Below are 20,649 nucleotides of genomic sequence, written 5' to 3'. Positions count from 1 at the left end.
ACCCGCTACCTTGTTTATATCACGCTCCCTGGCACACACTTCAGGAGGCTCGGCCCGGGGTTATGTTTCCTGCCCACAGGACCAGCACCAGTTCAAGGTCCAGCACCAGCACAATGAATGCCTAGATAGATAGTACAAAGTGGGGCACATTGACTGAGGTCCTTGCGCCAGTTTTCTGTCGGGCTTTGTACGCTCTTTTCAGTGTAAACTGCTCGCACTTGTATATAATATGCAACACTGCACTGCAGGGGGCGCTCCGGTGCTCAGACCGTGTACCAGATTTATCATGCGACAGAGTTTTGTTGCACAACCCATGTTAAAGGTGCACCAAAAAAAGGTGGTGCACTGTGTGGGAGCACCAGAAATCTATGAATCTGGCGCCCCCTGCATACTACACAGGTAACTGCACATAGAACCCAATGTGTCTTTTATGTATACATTTTAATATTTACTTACTTAGGAACCTGTCAGCAGGAGTAACCATGGAGAGATGTGTAATCAGACCTCTATGTATGTTTTTAGTAGCAGCAGGACTGCAATATACAGATATTTTATTCCAGGATTGTGACTTATCCAAGTGCAGCGGGGGAGTGTCCTCACACTGCTGTGCGCTGTGCTCTGTGCAGCCAGTGTTATGTACTCTCCCTGGAGAGATGTGTAATCAGACCTCACACTGCTGTGCTCTGTACTCTCTGCAGCTAGTGTTATGTACTCTCCCTGGAGAGATGTGTAATCAGACCTCACACTGCTGTGCTCTGTGCTCTCTGCAGCTAGTGTTATGTACTCTCCCTGGAGAGATGTGTAATCAGACCTCACACTGCTGTGCTCTGTACTCTCTGCAGCTAGTGTTATGTACTCTCCCTGGAGAGATGTGTAATCAGACCTCACACTGCTGTGCTCTGTGCTCTCTGCAGCTAGTGTTATGTACTCTCCCTGGAGAGATGTGTAATCAGACCTCACACTGCTGTGCTCTGTACTCTCTGCAGCCAGTGTTATGTATTGTCCCTGGAGAGATGTGTAATCAGACCTCACACTACTGTGCTCTGTGCTCTCTGCAGCCAGTGTTATGTATTGTCCCTGGAGAGATGTGTAATCAGACCTCACACTACTGTGCTCTGTGCTCTCTGCAGCCAGTGTTATGTATTGTCCCTGGAGAGATGTGTAATCATACCTCACACTGCTGTGCTCTGTGCTCTCTGCAGCCAGTGTTATGTATTGTCCCTGGAGAGATGTGTAATCAGACCTCACACTGCTGTGCTCTGTGCTCTCTGCAGCCATTGTTATGTATTGTCCCTGGAGAGATGTGTAATCAGACCTCACACTGCTGTGCTCTGTGCTCTCTGCAGCCATTGTTATGTATTGTCCCCGGAGAGATGTGTAATCAGACCTCACACTGGTGTGCTCTGTGCTCTCTGCAGACAGTGTTATGTATTGTCCCTGGAGAGATGTGTAATCAGACCTCACACTGCTGTGCTCTGTGCTCTCTGCAGCTAGTGTTATGTATTGTCCCTGAAGAGATGTGTAATCATTCATTTGCATTTGTTTTTAGTAGCAGCAGGACTGTGAAATATCGATTTATTTTGCAGAATTGTAGCTACTCCCAGTCTACTGAAGGACGTCCTCACACTGCTGTGCTTTTAAATCTCAGCAACTCTAAGGCCCCTCCTCCGACTCGCCCCCTAAGGGTCATGTCTCTTTTTTTGGATGTGTAATTGATACTGACCACAATCGTGAGATCAGGACCACCACTAGGAAGTTCAGGAAATTTTGTGGGTCCTCCCCCACAGAATGATCATCCACCCCTGTGGAGGAGGAGGTTTTTTTTGTGACTTGGGGCCACTTGTCCTCCTTGGGGCCCCCTGAGCACAGTCACACTAAACTCCCTCTGGTGGCAGCCCTGAGATTGCCGCACTCCCCTGGAGTGCACAGAGCTGAGAGCAAAGCAGGGTGAGGATGCAATATGATACGGTACTGACCGGGGCACTATATGGCGGCACACTGCGTACATGCATTGTATGTATTTGTATAGTATCGCCTGCAGCGGCCGCCTCCTCTCACGTCTCCTCCTTCTTCTCCTGCAGACAGCGTAGAGGATGAGTTTGAGTTGTCCACCGTCTGCCATCGCCCAGAGGGACTGGAGCAACTACAAGAACAAACCAAATTTACCAAAAAAGAACTTCAGGTTCTCTACAGAGGCTTTAAAAATGTAAGTACAAAAATATAGGGTATCTAAGCCTGTCACGTATCATGTGTATCTAAGCCTATTGTGTTTGATACTATATGCTAAGCTTGTGTATCTAAGTCTATTATGTGGGATACTGTCAGCAGAGCTTGTGTATCTAACCCTATTGTGTATGATACGGTCTACTAAGCCAGATTGTATCTAATCCTATTATATGTGATTCTCTCTACTGATTTTGCATCTCTAAACCAAATTTTTAAATACCAACCTATGTTATTATATGCCTTGTGTATCTAAGCACATGTGTGATACAGCACAGCAGAGCGGTGTAACATTGTGTATCTAAGCATATCATGTGTGATACAGCACTGCGGAGCGGTGTAACATTGTGTATCTAAGCATATCATGTGTGATACAGCACTGCGGAGCGGTGTAACATTGTGTATCTAAGCATATCATGTGTGATACAGCACTGCAGAGCGGTGTAACATTGTGTATCTAAGCATATCATGTGTGATACAGCACTGCAGAGCGGTGTAACATTGTGTATCTAAGAATATCAGGTGTGATACAGCACTGCAGAGCGGTGTAACATTGTGTATCTAAGCATATCATGTGTGATACAGCACTGCAGAGCGGTGTAACATTGTGTATCTAAGCACATCATGTGTGATACAGCACTATAATCCTATTACGTGTGATACCATCTGCTCAGCTAGTGTATCCAAGCCGATCAGGTGTTCCAGGAAATTTTAGATACTGAGACGAAGCCCGGAGTCTGACAAATTACCCTCAATGTCAATTATAGATGATGGCGGTATCACGCTCTCAGCTCATTACGTGATGCGTCTCAGCTCCCGGTCCGGATCTGATTTTTCCTTCCATTCTATGATCCCAGAAAGCGGCAGAAACCCCGGACATGTTAATACTTAATTACCCAATCTACTAATAGACACCTGACAGGCGCCCCCTAGTGGCGAGATACAATATCTATGTAACGTCCAATGAAAGAGCAGCGCCTTACAAATGTAAACTAAAAAGTCCCCCCCCCCCCCCCCATGGCACTGCCCAAAGCCTATGATGTCACTTACCGGCCTCCCAACTTTTTAAGTGGGAGAACTTGTACAATTTGTGACTGATTTGCTCAAGTGGTGGTGACCTAAAATTAAATGTTATGCGTAAAGATTAAAACAACTGGATTTATTTAGTCTGGAAAAGAGACGACTACGAGGGGACATGATTAATTTATATAAATATATGAATGGTCCATACAAAAAATATGGTGGTAAGTTGTTTCAGATTAAATCAAATCAAAAGACGAGGGGGCACTGTCTCCGTCTGGAGGAAACAAGGTTTAATCACCGGAGGCGACAGGGCTTATTTACTATGAGAACTGTCAATCTGTGGAATAGCCGAGCTCAGGCGCTGGTCACAGCAGGGACAGCAGAGAGCTTCAAGAAGGGTCTAGATGCCTTTTTACACCTAAATAACATTGATGGTTATGTTATATAGAATTGTTTCCCCTAAATCCCTTCCTCATCCAATCCCTTCCCTTCCTTGGTTGAACTTGATGGACAAGTGTCTTTTTTCCACTAAGATACTATGAAATAGTATAGTAAAGCAAAGCCCGTACTGCATACAACCATAGAGAGCTCAAATAATACCACCATAAGCTGCTTCAACAGTACTGCTATACAGTAATGTTAATTATACTACCATACAGCGCTCAAATAATACCACCATACGGTACTGAAATTATACCGCCATAAAGTGCTCAAATAATACCACTATACAGTACTGAAATTATACCGCCATAAAGTGCTCAAATAATACCGCCATAAGCTGCTTCAACAATACTGCTATACATTAATATTAATTATACTAATATGCAGGGCTCAAATAATACCACCATACGGTACTGAAATTATACCGCCATAAAGTGCTCAAATAATACCGCCATAAACTGCTTAAACGTTACGGCTATACAGTACTATTAATTATACTACCACACGGCGCTCCAATTATACCACCTACATCAAATGCCACCATACAGCAGACAGCTTTATAAAATTGCTTCAGCATTACTACCATACAGCATTAAAAATAATACCGCCATACAGCGCTGAAGCCAGAGCACCATACAACGCTTAATCAATATCATGATTCACAATATTATGTGCAGTTACCTCCTTCTTTGCACTGGTTTTGACAGGTGAGTAGATTAGAGAGTAAGTACTGAAGACCAGGATAGTCCAGGTAGAAGCGGACGACATGTCCGTCCTGTGATTGCTTCCTGCAGTGACATTACATCTGCTTCCCTTGTGTACAGGAATGTCCGAGCGGCATCGTCAATGAAGAAAACTTCAAGCAGATTTACTCCCAGTTTTTTCCGCAAGGAGGTGAGTAACCCAGTATCTTTCCATCATAATATCAAGCTGCAGGAAAGATCCTCAGATTGGAGGCAGCAGTAAGAATGTAGGGAAAAGTTTCCGAACTCTTCATGATATGACAAGTTCTGTGCGGTGCTAGAGCTCCCTCTGCTGTCTCCTTCAGGTAATACATGATCGTTCTGAATGTTATTCATCCCACTGGGTTTACGGTGCAAAAATCCCCAAAACTTTTTAAAGGTAATTGGTGTTAAAAAAAAAGGGGGGGGGGGACCGTTCAAGGTAACAGGCAATTATTAAATACTCCCCAATAACTGCGATTCTCCTCATTCCAATTTGAGGCACATTTGTTACAGATAATGAAATTTATAAACCCAAATAGAGTCCAAACCGGTATACGACTGCCGCTATATGACAGGGCATAGGACACAAACAGCACTTTGTGCTGATCAGTGGCTGCATCTGGATACTGCAGTTCAGCTCCCATTAGAGTGGGTGGCAGCTGCAGTAGCATGGCATGGCCACCGCTCAGTGTATGGCGCTGTCAGCTTGTGCCTTAGGATCATGTTTCCTTGTCACTAACTGTCTGTTTCTGTCCCAGATTCCAGCATGTACGCACATTTTCTATTCGAGGCTTTTGACACCGATCACAACGGCTCCGTCAGCTTTGAGGTGAGAGTTATGGTTGCACTTAAAGGGGAATTCCAGTTGTTTTAAGTTATCCCCTTTGCACAGGCTACTTGACGACTTTGTGATCAGGGGGGTTGCAATCATTGAAAGTCGCTGAGATCCCAAGAACTTGGACCCCCCCCCCTTTTAAATGGAGCCGCAGATCCTACAGGCAATAGCGGAGGAGCACATGACCAGCCTGCTCCTACCCCTCACCCACAGTCCGGGTCCTACCCCTCACCCACAGTCCGGGTCCTATCCCTATCCCACAGTCCGGCTCCTACCCCTATCCCACAGTCCGGGTCTTACCCCTATCCCACAGTCCTGGTCCTACCCCTATCCCACAGTCCTGGTCCTACCCCTATCCCACAGTCCGGGTCCTACCCCTATCCCACAGTCCGGGTCCTACCCCTATCCCACAGTCCGGGTCCTATCCCTATCCCACAGTCCGGCTCCTACCCCTATCCCACAGTCCTGGTCCTACCCCTATCCCACAGTCCTGGTCCTACCCCTATCCCACAGTCCGGGTCCTACCCCTATCCCACAGTCCGGGTCCTACCCCTATCCCACAGTCCGGGTCCTACCCCTATCCCACAGTCCTGGTCCTACCCCTATCCCACAGTCCTGGTCCTACCCCTATCCCACAGTCCTGGTCCTACCCCTATCCCATAGTCCTGGTCCTACCCCTATCCCACAGTCCTGGTCCTACCCCTATCCCACAGTCCTGGTCCTACCCCTATCCCACAGTCCTGGTCCTGGTCCTACTCCTATCCCACAGTCCTGGTCCTACCCCTATCCCACAGTCCTGGTCCTACCCCTATCCCACAGTCCTGGTCCTACCCCTATCTCACAGTCCTGGTCCTGGTCCTACTCCTATCCCACAGTCCTGGTCCTACCCCTATCCCACAGTCCTGGTCCTACCCCTATCCCACAGTCCTGGTCCTACCCCTATCTCACAGTCCTGGTCCTGGTCCTACCCCTATCCCACAGTCCGGGTCCTACCCCTATCCCACAGTCCGGGTCCTACCCCTATCCCACAGTCCGGGTCCTATCCCTATCCCACAGTCCGGGTCCTATCCCTATCCCACAGTCCGGCTCCTACCCCTATCCCACAGTCCGGGTCCTACCCCTATCCCACAGTCCTGGTCCTACCCCTATCCCACAGTCCGGGTCCTACCCCTATCCCACAGTCCGGGTCCTACCCCTATCCCACAGTCCGGGTCCTACCCCTATCCCACAGTCCTGGTCCTACCCCTATCCCACAGTCCTGGTCCTACCCCTATCCCACAGTCCGGGTCCTACCCCTATCCCATAGTCCTGGTCCTACCCCTATCCCACAGTCCTGGTCCTACCCCTATCCCACAGTCCTGGTCCTACCCCTATCCCACAGTCCTGGTCCTGGTCCTACTCCTATCCCACAGTCCTGGTCCTACCCCTATCCCACAGTCCTGGTCCTACCCCTATCCCACAGTCCTGGTCCTACCCCTATCTCACAGTCCTGGTCCTGGTCCTACTCCTATCCCACAGTCCGGGTCCTACCCCTATCCCATAGTCCTGGTCCTACCCCTATCCCACAGTCCTGGTCCTACCCCTATCCCACAGTCCTGGTCCTACCCCTATCTCACAGTCCTGGTCCTGGTCCTACTCCTATCCCACAGTCCTGGTCCTACCCCTATCCCACAGTCCTGGTCCTACTCCTATCCCACAGTCCTGGTCCTACCCCTATCCCACAGTCCTGGTCCTACCCCTATCCCACAGTCCTGGTCCTACCCCTATCCCACAGTCCTGGTCCTACCCCTATCCCACAGGCAATAGCTTGGGAGCCTCCATTCATACAGGGATGGGATTCCTGAGACCAGTGGGGGGGTCCCAGCAGTCAGACCCCCACCTACCCTGTGAAATGTTAAAATTTGATCCACTTGTTTGTGATTCCATTTCCTCTAGGATTTTGTAGCGGGATTGTCCATTATCCTACGCGGGAGCATAGACGACAAACTCAACTGGGCCTTTAACTTGTACGACTTGAATAAAGATGGCTGCATCACTAAAGAGGTAACCGAGTGATACGAAGACTAACACATTTCTATTCTGGGCTAATAATATTGATACAATTATCATGAAATAGATTCTGGGTGCCAAATATACTAATAGGCCGCGCCCCCTACTGCACAGCCACGCCCCTTTAACACGTAAACCGGCGCTGCACCAGGTCTTTACGGCGAACGCTTAAGGTGCTTCTTCCGATGTGACGCCTTTCTACGTATCCGCATCAGAAAACGATCCACATTTCAGCTGCAGCACTAACACCCAGGATCGGAAAAGCTCCAATCCCGGGTGTTTAACCCCTTAGACACCGTGGTCAAACATGAATCACGATGTCTAAGCCGCTGCAGAGGGAGTGAGGTCAGCAGCCGATGTCACAGGGGTCCTCTGAAAGGTCCAAGTTCGCTTCCTATTAGGCCACCTGGCACTACACAGGCTAATCAGGGCCTTAGCCCCCGGTCCCCAGAGCTCACAAAGATGACTCCACCCCCACTAGGTAATTTGCATATATAGATTAGAAGGTTTATAACCTGACAGCCAGGTAATACATTTATAAAAGATGCGCAGGGATGAGCCACACATCCAAAATCTACCTCTACCACCTTCTACTAAAACTAAGTCCAAATATTTATAAAGAACATTTAGATTTTAGAATGTTGTTACATTTGGTTACATTGGGGGTACATTTACTAAGACCAGTGCAGTGTGTGCTATGTGCAATGTCCTGTATAGTGTGCAGGGGGCCCCCTGCACGGCCCCAATAGAGGGCACCAACTTTTTTGGGGCGTGCGACACACTTCTGTCGGACTTTGCATGATAAATGTGTTGCACGGTCCGACTGAGCTCGGGAGCGCCCCCTTCAGTGCAGAAATTGGAGTCACGTGAAGAATAGTGCAGCCGCAACACAAAAGGGTCACAAATGTGGCGCAGACACTTCTTAAATACCTTTATTTAAGAAAAAAACGTGCAAATACCGATAGAAAACTGGCGCAAAGCCCTTAGGAATTGTGCCCCAATGTATTGGATATGTTTTAGTGGATTGGGGTTTGGGAGGATCTACAAACCCTGGAAGAGTAAGAGGTCGGGGGGGGGGGGACATATAGGGGATAGGGAGAAGTGGATTTGTTACAATTAAAAATAACTATGGTAATTATTTAGAAAACGTTGCAGATCAATTAGAAGAGATCCAAAAAATTCTGCCGAAATTTTTTTTAAAAATTTGCTCTAACGCCGATAGATTTAGTTCTGCAGTTTGTGACTCTGTCACCTTGTCTCCACAGGAAATGATGGACATCATGAAAGCGATATACGACATGATGGGCAAATACACCTACCCCAACATGCGGGACGAGGCTCCCAGGGAACACGTGGAGAATTTTTTTCAGGTGACTTCTTCAGCTTGGACGCACTTTGTTCACACTGTGCAGCTGCAGAAGAGATGTCAAGGTTTTGTTTTTTTTTAAGAATCCAGCGTATATCCAAATAATAATAACAATGTAGACCCATGTGTTACCATAGTAACAGACTCCAAACACTCCTGTGTAGTCTGAGGTTTCAGTCAGCAAGTAATGAGCTCCCTCTAGTGGTCAGTGTAGATTATCAGATTTTTCTAAATTCTCAGTTACCATTTGGATCTTTTTTAATCAGAAAATAAAGCTCTGACTCCCCTTAAAAATTTTTTCCTTAATTTCATGGGGTTTTTTTTTCAGAAAATGGACAAGAATAAGGATGGAGTAGTTACCATTGAAGAATTCATTGAATCATGTCAGAAGGTAAGAACGTGGCAGCCGAGGACTTGAAGGAGCTTTGACTACAGCACCAGACATGGTGGTATATCTACAGATGTGCCAGTCTCATCAGTGCCCACATTGTAGTGCCCATACTGCAGTACCAGTCAGAGAATTGCCTATAATGTAGTGTCATTTACAGCCTTGTCCATATAGTAGTGGGAGGCAAACCCTTGGCCATGCTGTGGTGCAATCCATGACATTGCCCGTCCTGTTGTGCCAGTTACAGGAGTGTCGATACTATGGTGCCAGTTATACGAGTGCCCATACTATAGTGACAGCTCTAGCAGTGCACATACTATGGTGCCAGTTATAGAAGTGCCCATACTATAGTGACAGCTCTAGCAGTGCACATACTATGGTGCCAGTTATAGAAGTGCCCATACTATAGTGACAGCTCTAGCAGTGCCCATACTATGGTGCCAATTGTAGAAGTGCCCATACTATAGTGACAGCTCTAGCACTGCCCATACTGTGGTGCCAGTCATAGCAGTGCCCATACTATAGTGACAGCTCTAGCAGTGCCCATACTGCGGTGCCAGTTGTAGAAGTGCCCATACTATAGTGACAGCTCTAGCAGTGCCCATACTATAGTGACAGCTCTAGCTGTGCCCATACTGTGGTGCCAGTCATAGCAGTGCTCATACTATAATGACAGCTCTAGCAGTGCCCATACTATAATGACAGCTCTAGCAGTGCCCATACTGTAGTGACAGCTCTAGCAGTGCCCATACTGTAGTGACAGCTCTAGCAGTGCCCATACTGTGGTGCCAGTTGTAGAAGTGCCCATACTGTAGTGACAACTCTAGCAGTGCCCATACTATAATGACAGCTCTAGCAGTGCCCATACTGTGGTGCCAGTTGTAGAAGTGTCCATACTATAGTGACAGCTCTAGCAGTGCCCATACTGTAGTGACAGCTCTAGCAGTGCCCATACTGTGGTGCCAGTTGTAGAAGTGCCCATACTATAGTGACAGCTCTAGCAGTGCCCATACTATAATGACAGCTCTAGCAGTGCCCATACTGTAGTGACAGCTCTAGCAGTGCCCATACTATAATGACAGCTCTAGCAGTTCCCATACTGTAGTGACAGCTCTAGCAGTGCCCATACTATAATGACAGCTCTAGCAGTGCCCATACTGTGGTGCCAGTTGTAGAAGTGCCCATACTGTAGTGACAGCTCTAGCAGTTCCCATACTATAATGACAGCTCTACCAGTGCCCATACTATAGTGACAGCTCTAGCAGTGCCCATACTGTAGTGACAGCTCTACCAGTGCCCATACTATAATGACAGCTCTAGCAGTGCCCATACTATAGTGACAGCTCTAGCAGTTCCCATACTGTAGTGACAGCTCTACCAGTGCCCATACTATAATGACAGCTCTAGCAGTGCCCATACTGTGGTGCCAGTTGTAGAAGTGCCCATACTGTAATGACAGCTCTAGCAGTGCCCATAGTGTGGTGCCAGTCATAGCAGTGCCCATACTGTAGTGACAGCTCTAGCAGTGCCCATACTATAATGACAGCTCTAGCAATGCCCATACTATAGTGACAGCTCTAGCTGTGCCCATACTGTGGTGCCAGTTATAGAAGTGCCCATACTGTAGTGACAACTCTAGCAGTGCCCATACTGTAGTGACAGCTCTAGCAGTGCCCATAGTGTGGTGCCAGTCATAGCAGTGCCCATAGTGTGGTGCCAGTCATAGCAGTGCCCATAGTGTGGTGCCAGTCATAGCAGTGCCCATACTGTAGTGACAGCTCTAGCAGTGCCCATACTATAATGACAGCTCTAGCAGTGCCCATACTATAATGACAGCTCTAGCAGTGCCCATACTGTAGTGACAGCTCTAGCAGTGCCCATACTATAATGACAGCTCTAGCAGTGCCCATACTGTAGTGACAGCTCTAGCAGTGCCCATACTATAATGACAGCTCTAGCAGTGCCCATAGTGTAGTGACAGCTCTAGCAGTGCCCATACTGTGGTGCCAGTTGTAGAAGCGCCCATACTGTAGTCCATGGCTTTGCCAGGTCCCTCATTGTTAGCAGCGGGCACCATACTTCCCAATCCTTTGGATGTGACCTTTGTGCTTCCTCGCTCTCTCGCCTGCAGGATGAGAACATCATGAGATCGATGCAGCTCTTTGACAACGTCATTTAGCGAACCGGTGGTCTCCAAGATTTTCCTTTTTTGTTTGAGGTCACACTTTTACATGGACAATGTGGGTGCGCACCCATCCGATGCAATCTAAGAATGCAATCCTAATCTCTGTACCATGTCCTGGCTGATGTAAACACCTAAAGGAGCCGGTCCCTCACTTGAAGATCCAAAGGTATCGTCTAAGTACAATCGGATCCCTCCACCTTCATGATGGAAGAGGTCTTCTCCCGTGAGGACGTCTGCATAGATCCTGTAGGCTCCGAAGAAACTTCCAGCTGACTTCCGAAAACCAGGGAAACCTTAGAAACTTCTTGTATTTCTTTCAGATGATAGTAGTTCCGGACTGCGTTGATGCTCACTTATCACAGCGCCATCTTTAAGGACATACCATGGTCCATCACCAACAAATGAGAACTTCTCAACCCATCATTTGCTCCTTCATATATCACTATAGCATAGTTACCATAATTACCCTAAAAGATGGGACATTACCCCACGTGCCCCCTCTATAGGCGAGTCACCCCTACTCGGAGAAAGATAACGGGTATGTTATATCAATGCTCCTGTAGAGTTGCCGACATTGAACCGGTCACTGTCTATCGATGGGTGTGCACTCTTAAAGGTGAACTCCACGTCATCTGAGATGCCTTTAAGATCCCCAAATGAAGATGTCACTCTGCACCTCTTGAGCGCCCCCGCAGGTAGTCTCAGATATAGCACTTATATTAGAGAGCACCTTTACGATTTGGGAATCGGTGAGTGCAAAATTGGGAATTTTGTATGTGGAGAGTGTCACCCTTGCTGTAGGAGATTGATCTTGTAGGCAATGCACCCTGGGTAAATTATGCAAATTAGGCTAAATATGCACTTAGCTTTACATAAACAGTAATATACGCTCAGAGTATACTATTACGTTTCCATAGGCCCCTTTCACTAGACGGAGGCTCTTTAAAGGGGTCATGTCACATGATCTCCATCAGCCCCATAGAAGTGAATAGAGTGGCGCTTTATGGACCCATAAGATTCCTGATCCTCATGATTGTTAGGGGTCCCGACAAATGGCCCCCGGTGACCTCACACTTGTCCCAGACCCATGAAAAAATTTGGGACATCCCCTTTGTCAAGTTACTAATTATAGATGGCACTAGAGTTTCTCATTTTCTGAATGAGTGCTAATTTGCATAATTTTAAGAATGGTGGGGATATGAGTAAACAGTTTGGGGTCCAGAGATTCATCCATAACATATGATCTCATAAATCTGGCAGCTGCTCAGAATCAGTCTCCTTCCCCAGCTGATAAAATAGTAAACCCTCTAGTAATTCCTCTGTAGGGGGGAGTCTTCTGACCTATGCTGTCATGTTACTGCACAGGCTTTGCTCCTTCCCTGACAAGCAGGCCAAAAATGAATTTTGATTTTCTGTTGTACAGTGAACAATGGCTCAGTGGCAGTGAAGAGAGAGTGTGACTGAGCATGTGTGTCCGCTAGCACTTATCTCATAAGGTGGACATACACCTTGTTTTACAAGGTGCAGCAGCCCGCCCCTTGAAGGTTTTCATGGTAAATACGGTGGACCAATTTTTAAATGGAGTCTATCAGCTCCCTTCTATCAGATCGGGGGTGCAAACATATCTGCAGTCGCCGAAACAATTCACATTTATCTCATATGCAAATGAGATGCAAGTGCCCAGTGGGCGGTCCGGTGTCTCTGAAATAAACCCCGCCCCAGTCTTGATATTTGGCTTCATTGTTGCCAGTGCAGAAAAGGAATGTAGGACAACGCTGGAGTCGTGAAGCAAGACCAAAGGGGAGGGGTAATCTGAGCACTTGCATGTCTTAGCCCCGCCCGCTGGGCACGTAAATCTCCATTTGCAGAGAACCGCACCCGTGCGTAAAGACTTTTAGAGATATATTAAGCTACATTTACATAAAATTATTTTTGACATAATTTATTTAAATGTTATACACGAGTTTGGCAGTCAAGATTTTGCATCCTGCAGAGTGGAGCCTGTCAGCACGGTGCTGACAGGCATAACCCGAACAGCAAAGTGATATGCTGCACGGATGAGCTGCATCTGGGGAAAATAACCTTATAGTGCAATGCATCAAAGAAGAACCACAAGGGGGCAGCAATATGTCTTTGAGTCAATCAAATTATAACTGCAGCTTTGGATGTGATTGGAGGATAGGACTAGAAAAATATGGTGTGAATATAAATGCCAAATAAATGATAGAAAACTTAGCTATGTACCCAATTACTAGAAGGCAGCAATCTCTATCTTCCAATATAAAATCTTTATAAATGCAGCTTTAAAGAGATGTTTTTTTTTTTTTTTAAAGGGACGCCTGTCAGCACATACAAGCAGTGTCAGGGATTGTCCCTGGAGAGATGTGTAATCTCTGTGTATGTTGTTAGTAGCAGCAGGACTGTGATATGTGGATGTATATTCCAGGAGTGTAGCTTCTCCAAGTGCACTAGGGGGGTGTCCTCACACTGCTGTGCTCTAAGCTCTCTGCACTAAGAACCACAGACCCCCCCCCCCACCCCTTATTCTGCTTTTAATAAAAGCAGTAGCAATCTTCTATTTGACTACTACAGACTCATGAGGGAGGGGCTGTAGAGTAGTGCAGAAAGCACAGCAGTGTCGGGGTACTGCCCAAGTGCCCTCAGATTAGCTACAATCCTGGAATAGAAATCCCTATATTTTACAGTCCTGCTGCTACTAACAGTATATCTAAATGTATGACTATACAGTTCCCCAGGGTTGCTAACTAGCACTGGTCTCCTGAAGAACAGCCTGAGAGGCGGTGGAGCAGCTCAATGCAGTGAGCTAAGAGCACAGCAGTGTGAGGACACGCCCTCACAGCACTTGAAGTATCTACTATTAGAGATGTCAGTTTATTATAACAATAGCAGATAGCATAGAACATCTTGGATGGTAAGGGGGTCTGCGTTCTAATCTGCCAGGGGCTCAGCCCTTACCTTGCCTGTGGTCTACATGTATGTGCCTGAATGCATGTTACATACAAGTGGGCGTGTACCAGTCCCGGTCACATGTCTATGCTCCATTTGGGCGGAGTTTTCTGTATTATTTCCGGCGTTCGCTTTGGTTTTCGTTTTCTCTCTAGATCTTGACTTATTCACGATAACATCAGCCTCCTATTTTATCGCTTTCTTGTATTTATTTAAAAAATACATATATATATTTTTCGCTCTTTCCGTTTACACATTCAACGCGGGCCCCGAGTTTCTCTGGCATCACATGTGGCTTTTTAAAAAAAAAAAAAGTTTTTTTCTATTGCCACCTATTTGCATATCTAAAGGGCTCCCTGGGGCTTTAAAGATCCATCCTTTGAAAGTCCAACCTCCCGGGAACACATGATCAACCTCATTGGTCATAGAGGCTCCGCCTTCATCCGCAGCTCCGCCCTTTATCATATTCATGGGTGGGCTTCCTAGAGGTTGGATCCCATACTAATGACCTCATTTAAAGGGATTGTCCAAACTTGGGACGTTATCCCCAATCCAAAAGATAGGGGATAACTTCTTAATCGGTGTGGGACCCCAACAATTAGGAAAATGGGGATTCCATCCTCTAATGGGTGTAGCAACAGCCCGAACATGTGTTCTGCTACTCCACCAATTAGTGAGAAAAGGTTCCCTCTTCACCTAATTGTTGGGGGGGAAAGTGGGGGTCCTGTTTATATGAAGGGGGTCCCAGTTGTTAGACCCCAATTCCCTATCCTGTGGATTGGAGTTACCTTCTGGGCAATCCCTTTAAGAATAGATTCCTAGGGCAAAATACCCACTAGGTAATAAGTGAAGCTACAGCCACCAAGGAGACAGTTAGTATGGAATATCCAACTACTCGCTGTTGAGTGACTACAACTCCCAACATACCAGAATTTTAAAGTGGTCATCTGTGTAACAAAAACATGGCTGCCCTCTTCCATAAACAGAGCCCCACCTGATGGTTTGTTGCGGTATTACAGTTAAGTTGCAATACCACGTACCTCCTACGGTCAGGGGTGGCGCCGTTTTTGGAAGAAAGTGGTAGAAGCAATCCTTCACTGCTGCAGCTTCGGACCTTTGTACCAGAGAATGTACTCGGCTTGCTGGGACCTCGGACAGGAGATGGACGCTTAGCGATCTCGGAAATTCTATGCACGTAATTATTATTTTTTAGGAAAGTGCAATAATCTTCCACTAGGTGAGAATTTTAAGGGACACCCTTTGTGCTGTTTTTATAGGTGGGGGGGGGGTGGGTAACACATAATAACGTATATAGTAGCATGCTATAGATATCCAGAGATAATGTATAGCTCGTCCGGTGTATAGGAAGAGCTGAGAAACACAATGAGCAATATCCCACTGCTGGAACTGGAAAGACTCCCTCCAGCTTCTCCCCGGCTCCTAGGACCGGACCTCGGGAGACGTCTCCCAGCATGAAAGTTATTGACTGGACGTCTGTACTAACCTCATCTCTCTGACATGACCCGGAGGAAGGTCCAATCGGCGTCTTCTTCCTCGTGTTTCGTCGACTGAATGCCTGTTTTCATCCTAATTATTGGCTGGTTGGGGGAGGGGAAGGGGTTAAAACCGCACTGATTAGGAATTGGGACCTAAACCTCACTTACTAACGCATGAGCTGTGTATATAGGTAACTCACCCCCTGTATTCAGACGTGTCTGGTTTGTTAGCCTCTGATAGCTGCTTTGCAAATTAAAAACAAAAAAAAAAACCTAATAAAATAAAATAAAAAAAATTAGAAATGTATATTTTGTACAAAATTGAAAAAAAAAATAAAAATCAAAGACTGCTATGCACAGGACGCGCCCCCTCCACGTGTCGCCTCTTTTTCTTTCTGATTTGGGTAATATTGTTAAGTCAGAACCTTATGGCTGCCACAGTCCAACCAAGAGTTAAAAGGAACCCGTCAACAGATTTTACCCCATTAAACCATCAATCCCCGCTTTTACTAGATTAAATATCCTTTCTAGATTTCTCTTTTATGTAAAATCTCACCCGTTTAGCAATTAAAAAAAAAAATCTCCATCAAAGTCATGTGACAATGAGCAGAGAAGAGTCATTTTTTCGTCTGAGATGAGTCAAGTTAATAGGCTGTAGGGGAAAAGACACTTCAGACATCTTGTACCTAGAAACAAGATTCTGGTGTCCGATTATCTTTAAGGTAGCATCAGGCTTGTGGATCCGTGTGCTATGGAACCTAAAATACAGAATTGGAAATGTGAGTTGCAGGTAAAGATCCAGTTCCTGCCCATTTCTTTAAAGGAAATCTACCATCAAAATCCATCATGATAAACCAGGGACACTTACTCAAAGATCTTCTTATATTTGGTACCCATGGACTCCTTCCTTTTAAAATCAACTTATCATCCTGCTAATAAGCCATGAGAGCTCTAGGGGGTGTTACCAGAGTTCCTCCGTGCTGCATATTCACAGACTGTTACAATGAGCTGTTACACGTCTTGCTCTGTCCCTCTGCCTAGTGTAACCTAGCAGCATGGTAGTGCAGGGGGAGAGGGAAGTGCTCCTGCACAGTGTAACAGCCCTTGAAGCCACACCATTGAGGGGCTCTGGTAACACTCAGATTCATTGGCATAATTATAAAAGTTGAACTTGGAAAGAAGGAGGCCACAGATAAGAAATATAAGAAGATACCACAGTCACAGTGCCTGGATCTTTAAGTAATGTCCCTGGTTTATCATGTTGGACTCTAATGGTAGATATATACCTAAAGGAACTTGCAAAGTCCGACAGAAAACTGATGCAGGGGCTTTAATAATTGTGCCCCTGTCTACAGATATGTCCTTATGAAACTCCCGCCTCACATTGCCTGTATATACTGTGTGCAGAGTCTCCAGTGTATCCTATTAGATGATACATCACACTGCTCTCCTGTCACTCACACGGCCTGTATATACTGTGTGCAGAGTCTCCAGTGTATCCTATTAGATGATACATCACACTGCTCTCCTGTCACTCACACAGCCTGTATATACTGTGTGCAGAGTCTTTAGTGTATCCTATTAGATGATACATCACACTGCTCTCCTGTCACTCACACAGCCTGTATATACTGTGTGCAGAGTCTCCAGTGTATCCTATTAGATGATACATCACACTGCTCTCCTGTCACTCACACGGCCTGTATATACTGTGTGCAGAGTCTCCAGTGTATCCTATTAGATGATACCTCACACTGCTCTCCTGTCACTCACACAGCCTGTATATACTGTGTGCAGAGCCTCCAGTGTATCCTATTAGATGATACCTCACACTGCTCTCCTGTCACTCACACGGCCTGTATATACTGTGTGCAGAGTCTCCAGTGTATCCTATTAGATGATACATCACACTGCGCTCCTGTCACTCACACGGCCTGTATATACTGTGTGCAGAGTCTCCAGTGTATCCTATTAGATGATACATCACACTGCTCTCCTGTCACTCACACGGCCTGTATATACTGTGTGCAGAGTCTCCAGTGTATCCTATTAGATGATACATCACACTGCTCTCCTGTCACTCACACGTCCTGTATATACTGTGTGCAGAGTCTCCAGTGTATCCTATTAGATGATACCTCACACTGCTCTCCTGTCACTCACACGGCCTGTATATACTGTGTGCAGAGTCTCCAGTGTATCCTATTAGATAATACATCACACTGCGCTCCTGTCACTCACACGGCCTGTATATACTGTGTGCAGAGTCTCCAGTGTATCCTATTAGATGATACATCACACTGTTCTCCTGTCACTCACACGGCCTGTATATACTGTGTGCAGAGTCTCCAGTGTATCCTATTAGATGATACATCACACTGCTCTCCTGTCACTCACACAGCCTGTATATACTGTGTGCAGAGTCTCCAGTGTATCCTATTAGATGATACCTCACACTGCTCTCCTGTCACTCACACGGCCTGTATATACTGTGTGCAGAGTCTCCAGTGTATCCTATTAGATGATACATCACACACTGCTCTCCTGTCACTCACATGGCCTGTATATACTGTGTGCAGAGTCTCCAGTGTATCCTATTAGATGATACATCACACTGCTCTCCTGTCACTCACACAGCCTGTATATACTGTGTGCAGAGTCTCCAGTGTATCCTATTAGATGATACATCACACACTGCGCTCCTGTCACTCACACGTCCTGTATATACTGTGTGCAGAGTCTCCAGTGTATCCTATTAGATGATACATAACACTGCTCTCCTGTCACTCACACGGCCTGTATATACTGTGTGCAGAGGCTCCAGTGTATCCTATTAGATGATGCATCACACACTGCTCTCCTGTCACTCACACGGCCTGTATATACTGTGTGCAGAGTCTCCAGTGTATCCTATTAGATGACACATCACACTGCTCTCCTGTCACTCACACGGCCTGTATATACTGTGTGCAGAGTCTCCAGTGTATCCTATTAGATGATACATCACACTGCTCTCCTGTCACTCACACGGCCTGTATATACTGTGTGCAGAGTCTCCAGTGTATCCTATTAGATGATACATCACACTGCTCTCCTGTCACTCACACGGCCTGTATATACTGTGTGCAGAGGCTCCAGTGTATCCTATTAGATGATACATCACACCGCTCTCCTGTCACTCACACAGCCTATGTATACTGTGTGCAGAGTCTCCAGTGTATCCTATTAGATGATACATCACACTGCTCTCCTGTCACTCACACGGCCTGTATATACTGTGTACAGAGTCTCCAGTGTACCCTATTAGATGATACATCACACTGCGCTCCTGTCACTCACACGGTCTGTATGTACTGTGTGCAGAGTCTCCAGTGTATCCTATTAGATGATACATCACACTGCTCTCCTGTCACTCACACGGCCTGTATATACTGTGTGCAGAGGCTCCAGTGCATCCTATTAGATGATACATCACACTGCTCTCCCGTCACTCACACGGCCTGTATATACTGTGTGCAGAGTCTCCAGTGTATCCTATTAGATGATACATCACACTGCTCTCCCGTCACTCACACGGCCTGTATATACTGTGTGCAGAGTCTCCAGTGTATCCTATTAGATGATACATCACACTCCTCTCCTGTCACTCACACGCCTGTATATAGTGGGGGTCATTTACTAAGGGCCCGATTCGCGTTTTCCCGACGTGTTACCCGAATATTTCCGATTTGCGCCGATTGTACCTGAATTGCCCCGGGTTTTTGGCGCACGCGATCGAAATTTGGCGCATCGGCGCCGGTATGCACGCGACGGAAATCGGGGGGCGTGGCCGAACGAAAACCCGTCGTATTCGGAAAAACCGCCGCATTTAAAAAAAAATTTGTGTCGCGAAAATTTCACTCACCTTCATCTTGGATAGGCCGGTGTATTTCGAGGCATTCCAGCGAACTTCAGCGCAGCAGCGCCACCTGGTGGACGGCGGAGGAACTGCTTTGATGAATCCCGGCCGGACCCGAATCCAGTGCAGAGAACGCGCCGCTGGATCGCGAACGGACCGGGTAAGTAAATGTGCCCCACTGTGTGCAGAGTCTCCAGTGTATCCTATTAGATAATACATCACACTGCTCTCCTGTCACTCACACGGCCTGTATATACTGTGTGCAGAGTCTCCAGTGTATCCTATTAGATGATACATCACACTCCTCTCCTGTCACTCACACGGCCTGTATATACTGTGTGCAGAGTCTCCAGTGTATCCTATTAGATGATACATCACACTGCTCTCCTGTCACTCACACGGCCTGTATATACTGTGTGCAGAGTCTCCAGTGTATCCTATTAGATGATACATCACACTGCTCTCCTGTCACTCACACGGCCTGTATATACTGTGTGCAGAGTCTCCAGTGTATCCTATTAGATGATACCTGACACTACTCTCCTGTCACTCACACGGCCTGTATATACTGTGTGCAGAGTCTCCAGTATATCCTATTAGATGATACATCACACTGCTCTCCTGTCACTCACACGGCCTGTATATACTGTGTGCAGAGTCTCCAGTGTATCCTATTAGATGATACCTGACACTACTCTCCTGTCACTCACACGGCCTGTATATACTGTGTGCAGAGTCTCCAGTGTATCCTATTAGATGATACATCACACTGCTCTCCTGTCACTCACACGGCCTGTATATACTGTGTGCAGAGTCTCCAGTGTATCCTTATTAGATGATACATCACACACTGCACTCCTGTCACTCACACGGCCTGTATATACTGTGTGCAGAGTCTCCAGTGTATCCTTATTAGATGATACATCCCACACTGCTCTCCTGTCACTCACACGGCCTGTATATACTGTGTGCAGAGTCTCCATTGTATCCTATTAGATGATACCTCACACTGCTCTCCTGTCACTCACACGGCCTGTATATACTGTGTGCAGA

The 20,649-nt window shown here is 46.6% G+C and overlaps 1 protein-coding gene across 8 annotated transcripts in view; it reads left to right on the top strand.

The window, feature by feature from the left end:
- Window positions 1–16,060, top strand: part of KCNIP2 (potassium voltage-gated channel interacting protein 2) — a 326,572-nt gene extending 310,512 nt beyond the window's left edge. For 7 of the 8 annotated variants that reach the window (XM_072131244.1, XM_072131238.1, XM_072131245.1 and 4 more), the window contains 7 exons: window positions 2,082–2,206; window positions 4,512–4,581; window positions 5,171–5,241; window positions 7,183–7,290; window positions 8,562–8,666; window positions 8,991–9,053; window positions 11,182–16,060. In XM_072131244.1, the coding sequence (XP_071987345.1) occupies window positions 2,082–2,206; window positions 4,512–4,581; window positions 5,171–5,241; window positions 7,183–7,290; window positions 8,562–8,666; window positions 8,991–9,053; window positions 11,182–11,229 (590 nt within the window). In that variant the 3' untranslated portion in view covers window positions 11,230–16,060. Of the gene's footprint in view, window positions 1–2,081; window positions 2,207–4,511; window positions 4,582–5,170; window positions 5,242–7,182; window positions 7,291–8,561; window positions 8,667–8,986; window positions 9,054–11,181 lie in introns of all 8 variants that reach the window. The other variant, XM_072131243.1, reaches the window with a different exon arrangement.
- The last annotated feature ends 4,589 nt before the right edge of the window (window positions 16,061–20,649 follow it).

The sequence above is a fragment of the Engystomops pustulosus genome, chromosome 11 (genome assembly GCF_040894005.1).
Source record: "Engystomops pustulosus chromosome 11, aEngPut4.maternal, whole genome shotgun sequence".
Taxonomy (NCBI): Eukaryota; Metazoa; Chordata; class Amphibia; order Anura; family Leptodactylidae; genus Engystomops; species Engystomops pustulosus.
This window is presented reverse-complemented; position numbering and strand designations above follow the sequence as displayed.